General features: G+C 43.6%; 2 protein-coding genes across 3 annotated transcripts; one reads left to right on the top strand and one right to left on the bottom strand.

The window, feature by feature from the left end:
- Positions 1-3,458: 3,458 nt before the first annotated feature.
- Positions 3,459-7,073, bottom strand: LOC119298700 (protein NARROW LEAF 1-like). Its single transcript, XM_037575993.1, has 6 exons — positions 6,846-7,073; positions 5,926-6,465; positions 5,680-5,823; positions 4,973-5,213; positions 4,238-4,738; positions 3,459-4,103 (listed from the first exon to the last, which is right to left on the bottom strand). Exons 2-6 carry the CDS (start codon positions 6,409-6,411, stop codon positions 3,673-3,675), a joined length of 1,803 nt encoding a protein of 600 aa, XP_037431890.1. The 5' UTR covers positions 6,412-6,465; positions 6,846-7,073; the 3' UTR covers positions 3,459-3,672.
- A 1,981-nt stretch (positions 7,074-9,054) lies between these two features.
- LOC119298699 (serine/threonine-protein kinase prpf4B-like) lies at positions 9,055-14,632 on the top strand. 2 transcript variants are annotated; one of them, XR_005145916.1, is made up of 13 exons: positions 9,055-9,404; positions 9,744-10,747; positions 10,836-11,017; positions 11,128-11,360; positions 11,433-11,501; positions 11,687-11,759; positions 11,863-12,019; positions 12,133-12,424; positions 12,599-12,713; positions 12,840-13,003; positions 13,158-13,232; positions 13,322-13,708; positions 14,135-14,632. XR_005145916.1 is itself a non-coding variant. In XM_037575992.1 (12 exons), the coding sequence occupies exons 1-12, from the start codon at positions 9,102-9,104 to the stop codon at positions 13,508-13,510; spliced, it is 2,856 nt and encodes a 951-aa protein (XP_037431889.1). In that variant the 5' UTR covers positions 9,055-9,101; the 3' UTR covers positions 13,511-13,951. The 2 variants fall into 2 exon arrangements, 1 of the variants encoding a protein (XP_037431889.1); XM_037575992.1 differs by lacking the exon at positions 14,135-14,632 and having other exon boundaries at positions 13,322-13,951.
- The last annotated feature ends 292 nt before the right edge of the window (positions 14,633-14,924 follow it).

Here is a 14,924-nt window from a genome sequence, read left to right as displayed (position 1 = left end):
GCGTCCGCATATGCATCACGATTGCTACTTAATATAGGCCACTGCAAAATAAGGGGGGGGGGTAATTCTCAGGCCAGAGTAAATACGTGACGTTATACCTGGCATGCATGGGCCAGGTCTCGTTTAATTCTCGTATGGATACTAGTTGTCTGGTAGCAACGCCCCTTGCAGGTGTTGGGTCAGTCTTTAATTCTCTTATCTGTCAGAACTGCACTGTAGCTCTTCTGTGAGTCGCGTCCCTGTGGAGAGCGGAAGAACAAAAGGAGATGGCCCCAGCAGAAACGTTGATACACATGTTATAGCATATCACACTGGTTCTGCGTTTTACTTTCTTGGGTATACGCGCGCGCTGACATATAACCAACATGTTGGTCTACTTGCATTGCAGACTTCTTTTGTGGCACTTGTGATTAGGTGGCCAAACCTATGTATTAATGTGCTACTCATCAATAGGCAGATGAATCAACGGAATGCTGATACAAGAAGCTTTATTCATAGCGACTGATTCATGACGAACTGGATGGTTTAGTGTATAGAGTAAGGCTCATATGCTAATTAGCCCTAGATATTACAGAGCTAATAACTGGCACAATGATTAAACACACTTGTATGATGATTAGTCCTAATTTACCAATTAATATATTACTACTATATATATTAATATAGTATTAATACACAGAACAACGACTAAGCACACAAATTTAGCTGTAACCATGACAAACTTGCTCCCATATATTTAGATAATTAAATGCAGCTCGCAGATATTTTCATATCGTAACTTCAATTAGAATTATATGTGGAGTTGATTTTGATGTCTCTAATTTTTCTTAAATGGGAATTGTAATTTTTGGTTAACATGTATGCTTGTGAAGCTGAGATCAAACCCAAAGCCGTAAAAAGAAGCCTCATTCTCTATAAGCCATGTAAAAATATTTTAACCTTTATGTAGAATTTTGCCTGATCTTCTATTAATAGACGAAATGATTTTTTATTATTAATGTTGCATTTAAAAATTCAAATTCTATTTTTTTCATGATTTGAGTTAACTACGAAGAATGGAGTTAATTGATTTTTTAATAAGAAATTGATAAATGTAAGGATTTCAGTTCTAAACCAATACTTGAAACAAGTGACGAAACTAAAATACTCCAGTTTCTAAATTGAACAATGCGAGGTGGAGAGAGCTAGTGTGATTATGGACAGGGTGCATGCTTCCAATGTAGTTAACACTTCACGACCTGCTCCTAATAAATGGATACAGGTTGAGGTGTGCCAGGTGAAGGTGTCACATATGTCGCCCAATATTGTTCATCTTCAACCTGGCGCTGAGAGGAAAAAGCTGGCCATGGCATCAAGCTCTAGCAACGACGGAAGGTTAGATGTTCGTTATCTTTTCTACGTTAGTTGGGATCCTAATACAGAACATGAGCTTGCAATGTCCACCACCAACCACCAGAGAGAGAGAAAGAGATGGACTCCAGTATAGCTACAATTCCACAACTCCATTGTTGGGAAGAGGAACTCTTAGATCTCCCTGAGCATGGACTAGAGAAGCTAGCTGAGTGAGGGACGAGCTGCGGCATGGATACAATGAATGGGGAGAAAATGCATGGGGTGGTGCACGCTGCCGTTGAATGTACAAATAAATGAGAGATTAACTTCTCTAATCAATAGCATGGATCAGTGTAGTTATTGTGCAGTGGGGCTTACTCACTTATTGGCTGTGGAATACTAGGCTTATACTACACTGGAGCGGTGCTGAGAAATAGATGTACGGGCTGGTTGTACAAATACTACACGAATCACGTGCGCATGGACGGAGGTGATTCCATCCTCGCGTAGAACCATGTCCATTCGTAATTATTCGATCTATCTACCTTATATATATAATCGCCATAAAAATAATAATAAAGTAAATAGTGCTTCTGGTCGTCCGTTCAAATAATTGCCTCCGAATTAGCTATAAATTACCCGCTATGCCACTCGGTAAGTTAAGAAAACGATTTGGTTTTTATTTCCAAAGGCGCCGCCGTGAACTGTGCTTTTCTCATTTCTGTTTTAGTTTTTTCTTCTTGAAATTAATTTGACAATTCCAAATTATAAAAGTTTTCAGTTATAACCAAATTTTAGAGAAATAATAGTGAATTAAAAAAACTTCGGGAAATCATAAAATTTTCGCTGTTTCAAAAAATGTTGGTGATTTTACAAAACTGTCGCAAATTATAAAAAATCACAATCTGGAAAAACATGTCAGGAAGTAAAATCATGTTCATGATTTTCAAAAAAATGATTGTGTATTCAAAACATATTCGTGAATCTGGAAAAAAAATGTCCAAGAAAATTTTCAAAAAATCAAATGTCTTTTGCAAAATTTAAAATTCATCCCCCAATTTAAAAAAGTCATCAATTCAAAAAATGTTAGCTGAGTCAAAAAATATTCATGAATTCAAAAACTATCCATGCATTTCAATAAATGTTTCTCTAAAAACAAAACAAATGTTCGTGATTTTTTAAAGATGTCCTAATTTATAAAAGATGTTTGTCGATTCGAAAAACTGTTCGCCGATTTAGAAGTATTTTATGTCTAGGATTTGATTAGTTTTTGGAAAGTCTTTATATGTCTAGGCATTGAGAGTAGTTCTTGGTCGATGAGATTTGTTCTTAAAGATTTAAATATTTCCTTGCGCGAGACAATGGCAAGTGTGTCGTGCAGTGATAAGCTCATTGCCTAGGGATTTACCACGTGCATTACGATCACGTGGACATTGTGTGGCAACATGGTGAACCACCATGTTAAAATAGACGACACTCATATGTCTGGATATTAAGTCATACTTATTTGGCTAGCATGTATTTTTTGTGTTTCACTACCGACATCATTAAAAATCTTTGACCTATTTCTTTTTTGTCATAAATTTGATGTATCATGTTCTTTGCTCTCTTGCATCATTTATTCTTAATTATCAATCTGTAAAACTGATGACATATTGGTGCAATTTGCCTGAACTTGAATTATTTTATTTTGGGTCTATAAATTTTATGATTTTTTTGTTGTTCATCCGTCGCAACGCACGTTGCAACGGGCACTTTTGCTAGTAGTAGTACAAAACATGACATGAAACATACTCCCTCCGTTCCAAATTACTCGTCTCAAAAATGGTTAAAAATGGATGTATCTACAACCAAAATACATCTAGATACATCCATTTCTGTGACAAGTAATTCCATGCAGCCATACAGGCCTGTGTAATGCTACATGTTTTCCTTCCTTTATTCACATATACGTACTGGTTAGTTGGCTGACGAGTTGGGAGTTAAATAAATCACGCAACAGTTCACTACTACTCCCTCCGTTTCGAATTACTTGTCGCAGGTGTATTTTAGTTCTAGATATATTCATTTCTGCGACGAGTAATTTGGAACGGAGGAAGTACTACCAGGAGTAGTACACATACAGATGACAGCGCCATCGTTTTCACCTGAAACTACTGCTGTAGTAAAACTCTGTCGGTCGGGTCCCAGCGAGCAATACAACAGCAGGTTCTCATCTCACAGATCGATCAATGGGGTTTTATTTTTCCATCCACAAATCGCAATCGCCTCCAATCCAACAACAACAACAACGCATACAGAGGGGCACGATGAAAGGAACAAGATGCCACGGCCCCTCTCTCATTTCTGCAGGTCTATGTCCACCGTCGTCGTGTCGGAGCGGAGCCTCTTGGGCTCCCGCTCGCCCAGGTGCAGCGAGAAGCAGATGTCCTCCGCCGAGCTCTCCAGGTTGCAGTTGTTTTCCAGCTCGCCGTTGCCTCCTTGCTCGTCACGCATCGGGGACATGCCCATCAGGTTCGGGATGAACTGCCGCTCCTCCACGTTGCTGTTTACCCCATCCACCGTGTCGACGTGGAACTCGTCGGGCCCAAAGGGCTGGTCCGTCGAGTTGGCAGAGCCGTCCCGTGGAAGCTGCTGGATGTTGATCCCCAGGGGCTCGTAGATCTTGTCCACTTTCTCGGCTTCTTGCGGGGTGGTGGCCACGGGCGGCGACGACTCGGTGGCCGTAGAATTGGCCGCCGCCACCGTGATCCTCTGCTCCTCCAGGGCCTCTGTTGTGCCAACCAACAAAGAGAGGAGGAAATCAAGGTGATGCTACAAACAAGGGATGCTGACAACAACATGTCTGTCTAGCTGTTGTGTGTCCAGCAGACAACACTCACTCAGTGTTAGGAAAAGGACAGACCTTGCAGCCCTTCGCTTGTCGTGATCAGATCGAGCTCGAGGAGGTCAAGAAGGCGCCCCAGATCAACACCACTCGTCCAGTTCTCTGGGCCCTGCCCACTTTTCAGCTTCAACCTTCCGCGGTTGGCCGTGCCACCCCATATAATCCCTATAGGCTGTGGCTTCTCACCATCTTGTCCTGTTAAGATTATAAGGCTTCCGCTGTCCCCTTCAAGATCAAACGTTTGCTGGTTCTCCCCGACGACAAGGAAGTCGGTGAAAAAGCATATGCCCTTCTCGTCGTTGTATTCAAGAGCATATGCCATGACGGTCCCTGTCGTATGGCCTGAGCTTCTTCCAACTTTCACAACTTGCTTCCCGATGAGACTGCCAATCGGGGACTGCAGATCGATTGCCTTGATGTCACCGATGAGTCCAACTCCTTTAACTGAGGTGCTGACATTGGTAATGTCAAAGTCGTCCGCAAATGGTATAAATGCACCATCAGCACGGACAAATGTTTCTGCAGATGCACCGCACAGGTAAATGGCATTTCAATTTATGAGAACAAGAGCATTATAAGGAAAAAAAATGGCAGCAAAAGCATGAAATGAGCGTGGTGAATGGAGTACAAGATACGCCATGTATGCCAAAAACACGAAATACTCAGAAACATTTCATTTTCTGTTTCACTAGAGTCGGCAGTTGAATAGTTGAACAAATATATGAAGCAATCTGTGATGACGAAAAATGTTACCTGGGTTCGTTCCCGCATAGATACCATACCAAACATCATCCGTGATAAAAGATGTGGCTCTCTCAACAGCACCGAGGTAAACTCCAGGTCCAAGATTAGGGGGCAACGGATGGAACATCTTCTGATTAGGATAATCCAGGTCAACTGCAACATGTCTGTTCGTTAGGAAGCCTACTTGCTTGTTGCCAGTTCGACTCTTCACGATGGCACCCAAAGTCCCGTATGTTTCAAGACTAGCTACCTGAGAATTAAAACCGAAACAACTAAGTCACAATATCAATTCATGAGAGTATGAGACTGGTATGTATGTCCAGAGTTATTCAGTGTCAATGCATGAAACTGATGTGTGTGTCGAGAGCTGACAGATAAATAATGATTTTGATGTACTAAATGAAAATGAATGGAATAAAAAAACAGAATCTCTGGTCTTTGTGGTGTATGATTTATAGCAAAGCAGGGTTTGGTAAACATATAAGAGTAGGAAAACCATAGTATTGACAGGTTGTTTGGTTGCATCATAGGAAAACATAGGAATGTTTTAAGAAGTTTTGAGTCAATGGAAGTAAAACTAAATAAAATACAGCGTGAATGAATCCCACAGCAAATTCATCCAGACTGCAATCCTACGGATGTGAGGTGTAATAACTAGTTAACTGTGAAGAGGACAGGGCAAACAGGCAACAGTAGCTGTGGAAAAAAAATATGACCTGTGAACCAGAGCCTATAGATGGATCACTACCCCGCAGCCCATCAACAAGCTCGTCATACAATTGTTCCTTTGGAGTCGGTGCTGGTGCACCATAATAAGAGAACTCAACAACATCAACATCACACCACACACCCCCAGGTCCCTGTTCATGGAAGGAACATTTCACAGATACAGGTTATGAAAGTTCATACTAGTGTGGACTAAATAAGAAATTGCTAAAAACAAACAACAAAACCAAGTGTACCTCAAGGGCGGCTGGAAGGCACTGCGTAGGCCTGAGCCACTTCTTGTTAACCTTGCGAGCAACAAACACGAGGATGGCAGGCGTGTCGGTCAACGTGCCCCTCCTGATCCGAAAGCCTATGGCCGTGCCAAGGCTGAAGCGGCGCAGGATCTTGCTGTGGAACGCCCTTATAATCATGAGATCGAGCAAGGTGGTGGCCTGCTGGCCTTTGGGCAGGCGGCCAAGGTGTCCCGGCAGCACGCCCTTCTGCAGGTTCCCAAAGTAGTTGGCGCGGCCCTCGGCGGAGCCGTGCATCAGCGTAGACGTGGGCCAAGAGAAGTAGGCGGCGCTGCTTTCGGAGTGCTGACCAGCTGAGGCGACGGGCTGGAGAGGGGACGGGCAGCAGTTATGGCCGTTGCATCCGTTGTTCCTCTCCATGTCCAGCCCTGACCCCTCCGACTGCTGCTGCTGCGACGCATGCGCCTTCCAAATGTCTGAAGGCTGCATTATGCCAGTAGTACCATCTGGGTCTTTTGAGCTCTATAGGTCTTCAACATCAACCTGTAAGCATCGAAGAGCAGAACCTTGTGTTGAAAACAAATTCATTATACGACTCGGCATCAAACTAGACTAGAGAGTGTCCGGTAATATCAGAGACAAAATCATCGTTGTTGTCACTGGTAAACTGATTACAGCCGACCTCACTCACTCACTCACTGCTAAGTGATACGTAGTAGTGAGTATCTGCTAATACCACAAAGAAAACCATCGTCGTTGCCACTAGTTACAGCCGAACTAACTCACTCACTCACTCACTGCTAGTGCTAGTAGTACATTCAGACGGTGATATTGCAGCATCTCTGAGTAACAACAGCTAACTAGAAGCAGCAGCATGGATCAATTCCGCTAAAACTGAGAGAGGCCGTGCACCCGCTGCATACCTCGGGTGGGTAGGGGGCGTGGTCGAGGCAGCGGTGGGGTGGCCGGCGACGGCGACGGCGACGGAGACGGAGACTCCGCGATGCGTGGAGAGCGGCTCAGAGCGGCGGCGCTGCTTGCGGATGCGGAGGCAACGGCGCCATTACCGGCCGCAGGATCTGGATGCGGAGGAGCTAGGGGGGGCTGGGAGGCGGGCGGGCGGGCGGCCGGGGAGGTGGATCTGGCCGGGGAGGGTGCGGGGGAGTGGAGACGCAGACTCACGCTGGGATGTGATGTGTGGCACTTCCGCTGTAATTTCCCACCAAATTCGGATCCATTTGGGCTTTAGCTGCGTAAATTAACCACCTACTCCTTTTTGCCCACTCGACTGATCTCTCCCACCGCTGTGAAAAAACGAATTTGCTCCATCTAGAACCGAAATTCCATTACGAGGCCGGTCTCGGCTGATCAGAATCGTCCAGATGCATTTGAATTCGAGTCTCTAGATGTATTCTTTCACTATTTTGTATCATACATAAATATCAAAGATAGTCACTCATTAAAAGATGGACGAGGCAACGGACACGTGATGATGTACTAGGGTTTGCGTCAGAGGAGGAGAGAGGACGGGCGGCGATGCAAAAACCTGTTCGAGGTTGGGATAGGAGTAGTAAAACGACGTGTGAGGGAAAGAGATGTGGGCTGGTCGGGTCCTGGGCTTGGCCCATGGGTTCGGCGTCGTCAAAGTGCGGACGATGCACAACGAAGAAGAGCTACACATCGAATGAATGATAAAGGAGCGGAATAAAAAACTCCTTGCGTATTTTTTAGATAGGTAAGCAAGTTTCAGATGATTCGGCGGAGCAGTAGCCCGTCAATGTCATGCTTGAACAACTAATCATATATAACAACCCGGTTAACGTTAGAGCGCCTAGCTTGATTTCTGAAGCAGCGACCCAATTGACACAACCGGGTTGGCCTAAAAGAAGCGCCGTACGTGTGATCGGACGACCATCACATATTAAAACACTCATTAGAGGTTGGACGAGGCGACGGACAAGTGATGTCGCACTAGGGGTTGCGATAGAGGAGGATAGGAGCATGCGGCGGCGCAAACCTGTTTGAGGTTGGGATGGAAGTAGTAAAACGACGTGCGATAGAGAGATGTGGACTCGTCAGATTTTACTGCGCTTGGCCCATGTGTTTAACGTCGTCGAAGTACAAACAATAGACGACGAAGAGGAGCTAAACATTGAACGAATGGGAGAGCACGACGAAAGGAGCGGAATGGATAAAGAAAAAAAGAAATCTTACGTACTTTTTTGTATATGAAAAAAGATCCAAATAATTTGAGGGGGCAATAGCTCATCAACGTCATGCTTAAACAACCAATTATAGATACTAATCCGAATTAACGTGAGGGTTTCTAGCTTTATCTCCGGAGTAGCGGCTAGCTGACACAACTGACATGGCCCAAGCGAAGCAGCAAGATAGCGGAATGATCTTGTACATCCATATGTGTGATCGGGCACCCTCTCACAGTTTAAAACGCTGTCAGAGGAGAATATCGTTTTGGATCTCGGCCTTCATGGAGGCCGGATTTCAAAATTCAAATGTTTTAATTTCAAAATAATCTGAAAAAATTTGTACAAGTAAACTAAGGATGTGATGTGTATGTGTGTAAAATTTGAAAATGAAATACGTTGAAATGTGATCTGTAAAAAAGACAAGTTCATGGTCTAAAAAGATGAATAGTATCATGTGTTAAAAAGCCACATATTATTATTTTTTCACAACCTCATTTCTACGTATATCATCTGAAAAATTATACACTTGTGCACTATGCCTCAACCTACATATGTATTTTCTTTCAAAAATTTTGAAATGTAAAAATATGGATTTTCACGATTTTTGAATCTTGCATGTGAAGATCTTTATGGAGCTCGGCCTCCAAAAGCAATTTCTGCTGTTAGAGGGCCTATGTAGTTTAGTTATACTGTTTTGTCATATATATGTAGACTCAAAGCGCTGTCAGAGGCCGTAGGTGGCTCACTTTTTTTTTGTAATGAAATAAAGAATAAATTTGACCCACTTTGGACTTTGGAGTGGAAATCGAATCTGGAATGGAGTCGATTGGAACGTGCGGGGCCACCCTGTCAGTCACCCGTCCGACCCCAACCAACCAATAAAGCAAAGCCGACGGAGCGCACCGCATCTCCCTCCGACTCGCCGTCCGCCCCGATTCGCGAACCAAACCCTAACCCTACCTCATCGCTCCAATGGCCGGAGACCCGTCGCCGTCGCCGTCGCCGCCCGGATCCCCCGCCAAGCACCGGCGCCGCCGGGAGCGCGACGACGCGGACCCCGCCCCCGACGCCTCCCCGAAGCGCCGCAGGCACCACCACCGCTCCCACCGCCACCGCCGTCCGGACGACGCCCAGCCCCCGCCGCCCTCCGCGGCCGACGGAGAAGACGTCGAGGAGGGGGAGATACTAGACGATGCCGGCGCCGGCGCCGGCGGGGCTATGGAAGTCGATGGCGGCCCCCGCGGGGACGACCCCGCATCTCCGCGAGCCGACCCGGTCTGTCTGCCCCCTTCTCCCTCACCCCCTCTCCCGTCATGCTGTGCTCGCCAAATTCAAAGTCTCTGCTAATTATACATGCTGTGTGCCCTCTCTCAGTCTAGGCAACACTATATTAAGCCTCGATTGTTCAGCTGCAACTCTTTGTTAACCCTAGATTCGAAATCCTAGCCAGAGCAGCTAGGCAAATTCCTGAATGAATCACTTGGAACCACCAACCAACAGCTCGAACGAAAAGAATAGTATGTAGTTTTTTTCTTCTTCTGTGCTTTCTCCATCCATGCTGCTTGCTACCCGAGCCGGGAAATCTACTTACCTTTTGACGTGTTTCAAGTGCAGGAGCTAGTCGGTGATCATGCTGGCACCAACTCGGCCGTTGACGTGACGCAGCCTAGTCATTCTCCGCCCTCAAAAGATGAAGGCAGGTTGAATCACACTGCTCGTGGCTCTGAAAGCGTAGGTATCTTTTCAGGTGATGAGGATAATATTGGTAAAGGACATGAACAGAGTCACAGGGTGTCAAAGTCTCCACGGCCGACAAAGGACAGGGGAAGGAACCATGAGGACGAGCGTCAAACTCTGTCCTCTAATAACGATTCTCATCAGAGAGATCACACCACCAAGAGATCTCCTTCCTCCAGGAACCACATTGAAGAGGTTCATTCTAGGAATCACCCAAGGTCCGGAGAAGCTGATGCCAAAGCTAATGGTTCGCGGGCAAGTCCAAGGGCTGACCCTGATCGTGACAACAACGACAGGAATGGTTTTGGTAGGCATGCAACTAGGACACGGGAAGACGACAGAGAAAGGAGCAGCAGTCGTGTTGTTCGTGATGGACATAGTGATAGGCGTGATAGCCGGGAAAGATATATGGATGAAAGAAGGCACAGCAGCATAGATAGAGACAATGTTGATCGTAGGCACAGAGAAAGGAGCAGCAGTCATAGTAGACCTGACAGAAGGGAGAGCGCACACCACACTCGTGAAGAAAGCAGGGAGAGGGAAAGGCGAAGTGGTAGCTCAAGGCATAAAGACCATCATAAAAGGGATACAAGCAAGGATCGTTATAAAGATTATGTCACGGTTGCTACTGGACATGAAAGGGATAAAGTGAGAGATGATAGAGACAGGGGCCGGCACAGGGATAGAGAAAGTGAAACTCGTAGAAGTGGAGCTGGAGAACGCAAGGACAGAATTAGCAGTAGTGATAGACACAAGGACTCTACACGCTCGAAATATAGCACGTCTGATGCTCATAAAGACAGGTCAAGATCTGGGGAGAAAGGTAGAGATGTAGACAGCAGAAGCCATCGATCTAGAGAAGTGAAGGAACATTCTTTCAAGTAAGGCGTTGTTCACACGATCTGCTATCTTATTTGTTTTGTTGCTTTTATTTTCTGGCACCCCATACTTCTGTCCTTGTGGTATTAGGGAGGAAGATGAAGAAGAGTATCAAGAGAAAATTGAGCAACAGTTAGCAATGCAGGAAGAAGATGACCCTGAAAAAATTAAGGAGGAAGCGAGGAGAAGGAAAGAAGCTATTATGGCGAAATATAGGCAGCAACAAGCACAGAAGCAGCAACCGGAATCTTTACCTAGAAGCAATGATGAAGGTAGCTTGATTAGCTAAATTTGACCTATTCATGGGCTAACGAATGTACGTGTACTAGTTTATGTCCCATTGAACGAACTTTGTTGTGATAAATGTCTGTTTATTGTACAGAAGCAAGAGCAGTGGATAAAGATGAGACTGTAGATATGAAAGGTGATAATGATAGCAATTCTACAGACAACGAGGAAGCTGAAAATAAGCAGGACTCTTCAGATGCATTTGTTGGTGAGGCAGACTTCAATGTGGGTAAGTCCCCTGCTCATGATGCTGTTTTAGCCTGTGCTGAAGCATTGGGCAATGAGGGGACAACAGGTGTTTCAGGCCTTGGAGAGGGTACTCCAAAGGTAATTTTGTTCTCTTACCCTGCTACACAGTTTATTAAGCAGAAAATTTATGTTGGTCCTGTTAATTTTCAGAGTGAGAGATCGGCAGATATGTTTTGTGATGACATCTTTGGAGAGTCACCTGCAGGATTTCGGAAATTGGTATGGCTCTTATCAGTTTTCTTTAGACATGTCAATACAGAAGTTAAAAAGATATATCTCCTGCTGCTCTGATTGTCCATGACACCTTGTTCTGTTTAAACTTTGAAGATGAAATTTATTTTCCCAGCGTCATATTAAAATACCCTTTTACTGTTTACTCAGTTCGAGATCATTTGGTTGTGCAGGGCAAGGGAGACGGCTTGTGTATTGAGAAAAATGCTCTGCATGATAATTGGGATGATCCTGAGGGTTACTATAGTAAGTTCTGCTCTATATTATGCTCGAGTCTACCTATTTCTTGTTGTTTTGTTAAATATGGCCGCACACTTTTCTTGTACCTTACCTTTGCTACTCTCTACAGCTCATCGATTTGGGGAATTGTTGGATGGCCGTTATGAAATTACAGCCGCGCATGGGAAGGGGGTGTTCTCAACAGTCGTGCGGGCAAAGGATCTTAAAGCTGGGAAAGATGATCCTGAAGTAGTTGCTATTAAAATTATTCGCAAGAACGAGACAATGTGAGTATCCTATAGAAGCATTTTAATAGCCAATGCCTGTAATACGCAGAATAAAACATGAACTTTTAATTTGATTCTTGTGCGATGATTTAATTCAGTATTTGTTTCTACAGGTATAAGGCTGGTAAGCAAGAGGTTTCAATATTAGAAAAATTGGCAAGCGCGGATCGTGAGGACAGGCGCCACTGCGTGCGGTTCATTTCTAGTTTCATGTACCGGAACCATCTTTGCTTAGTTTTTGAATCTTTAAATATGAATCTCCGTGAGGTACTAAAGAAATTTGGTCGCAATATTGGGCTTAAACTGACTGCTGTGAGGGCATATTCAAAGCAGCTTTTCATCGCTCTGAAGCACCTGAAAAACTGCAAAGTTCTGCACTGTGATATAAAGCCAGACAATATGCTGGTATGGCATCTTGCCCTGCATATCTTTCACTCTACTGTATTATGTTTTGTAATCTCTTGTCAAATTTGATCGTATGAAACATCCTGTAGAGCTTTAGCTACTAGTTGCTTAGAAAGTCACACACAACTGGGTTGGCACTATGATGATTTTAATTGTACCCCTTTGATATTGTAGGTGAATGATGCTAAGAATGTCCTGAAGCTATGCGATTTTGGCAATGCTATGCTTGCTGGAATGAATGAGGTCACCCCTTATCTTGTCAGCCGTTTCTATCGGGCACCTGAGATCAGTGAGTTCTTTTTTCTTGTACCTTTTTTTGCTATTTTATTTTATAATGTTTCTGCTCGCAGGTTGTCTGCATACACATACTTCTATTCAAAATGTATTTACCTCTAATGAATTATTTCTATTACAGTTCTTGGGTTGCCCTATGATCACCCATTGGACATCTGGTCAGTCGGCTGCTGCCTATATGAACTTTCTACTGGAAAGGTCCTGTTTCCAGGTGCAACTAATAATGATATGCTTCGTCTTCATATGGAACTGAAGGGCCCCTTCCCTAAGAAGATGCTCCGAAAGGTTAGAAAATCATCATGAACTTTACATACTTGCTCGTTTTCATGCTTGATTCTTGTATTAACTTCACAGTTGGAAGACTACATACTCATGTAATCCTGATGAACTCTGGTTGAATATACAAGTATTTTTCTAAGTAATGCTCCCAATTTTGTAGGGTGCTTTCACGATGCAACACTTTGACCAAGATCTCAATTTTAACGCTATTGAGGAAGATCCTGTGACCAAAAAGGTTCGTATGCAATACTCTTTAATTTGTAATTTGTAATGTATGTTATATAAATGTTTCAAACCACTAATTTATTCTATTTTTGTCAGCAGCCTATGAGGAAGTTGATTCTTAACATCAAACTGAAGGATTTTGGTTCTTTGGTTTCAAATTTTCCTGGCGAGGACCCAAAAATGCTCTCCAATTTTAAAGACCTTCTTGAAAAAATATTTGTCTTAGATCCAGATAAGAGGATAACCGTATCACAGGCACTTAGCCATCCATTTATCACTGGCAAGTGAAAATAAGATGTTGATTCCTCTTGACATTGTAAACTACAATTTGGGTTCCTCTTGTCTAATCATCGGCATTTCTATCTTGTGTCTGGGAGCTATGAGATCTGAGTGCGTGCCCAAATGGACGAAGCATGGGGTTGCTGAAGAGATGCTGTCTTACGGACCTTGCTGCATGCACTTACCATTTGGATAGTTCTGTTGCTTGTAAGACAACTGGCCGGCTGGCATTACATTCCGTGTATACATTTTCCCAATGATTTACAAGATATACATGAAACTGTGCCTAACTTCATTTAACAATTGTACTGGCTTGTATGTTCGACCATCGAGGTTCTATGTATTTCTAGTAACTGGAGTGACAAATCTTTGCATGTGCTTGTAATGTGGGTGTAGCAGGCACACTTCTCATTTGTGCTGCCAAGCACTCTGCTGATGTTTAAGCTCGCCTGTTTTGCAATGCTTGGCCTCAGGCATTTACTTACTGTGCAGTGATCAATGCACTGGTCGTTTCTCACTGCTTGACAAGCTCTTTTGATATTTTATTTGATACAAAAACAGGCCTTCCTTGTTACTAATTTATTTATGCAATTTATATTTGGGTTAAAGATTCTAATTCTTTTTTTCGTTCAGGGTTTCTGCCAGGGCCTCTGCTGCATGCACTTATATATCCTAAAGGACCAACAGAAGAAGGTACCCTGGTTGTTATCTGGGTAACTTGTGTGTTTGAACACCATATAACATTATTTCCCCCCTATTGAAATCTGATGATTCTGCGATTAATTTTGCTAGACGAGTCATGTGTAGATGTAGTGATACTGAAGGTGCCCTGGTTGATATCTGGGTAACTTGTGTTTGAACACCATAGAACATCATTTCTTTTTCTCTTTTGAAATCTGATGATTCTGTCATTAATTTTGCTAGATGAGTCATGTGTAGGCGTAATGATACTGAAGGTGCCCTGGTTGACATCTGGGTAACTTGTGTGGTTGAACACCATATAACATCATTTCTTTTTTCTCTTTTGAAATATGATGATTCTGCAATAAATTTTGCTAAATGAGTCATGTCTAGACGCAGCGATACTGAATTTTGTCAATATTGGATATTCACATGTTCTTATGTTGGTCATCTGGTTTCTTCCTTAATACCCGTCCTTTCTGAATTTAGCATTTCTTTGCTATTTGGGATGGCTATGGTACGGCAAATGAAATGCCAAGAACTCTAAACTCTTTCATCCCTACATTTTGCCATGCCACCTTTCTCCACCTGTAGGATGATTAGTGAATGGGGCAATAGGTGCGTGTGAAGTGATCAAAATACAAACAAATGTAGCTTGTCATTTCCTTTTCTGTGGGATCGTTGAAGTTATGGATCTTTTTGAGAATTTGATGTAGACTGAAAGTCCACACTGCTATCTACT

Source organism: Triticum dicoccoides, chromosome 5A, assembly GCF_002162155.2.
Source record: "Triticum dicoccoides isolate Atlit2015 ecotype Zavitan chromosome 5A, WEW_v2.0, whole genome shotgun sequence".
Classification (NCBI taxonomy): domain Eukaryota; kingdom Viridiplantae; phylum Streptophyta; class Magnoliopsida; order Poales; family Poaceae; genus Triticum; species Triticum dicoccoides.
The sequence above is the reverse complement of the archived record's forward strand: the minus strand, read 5'-3'. Positions and strand labels throughout refer to the sequence as shown.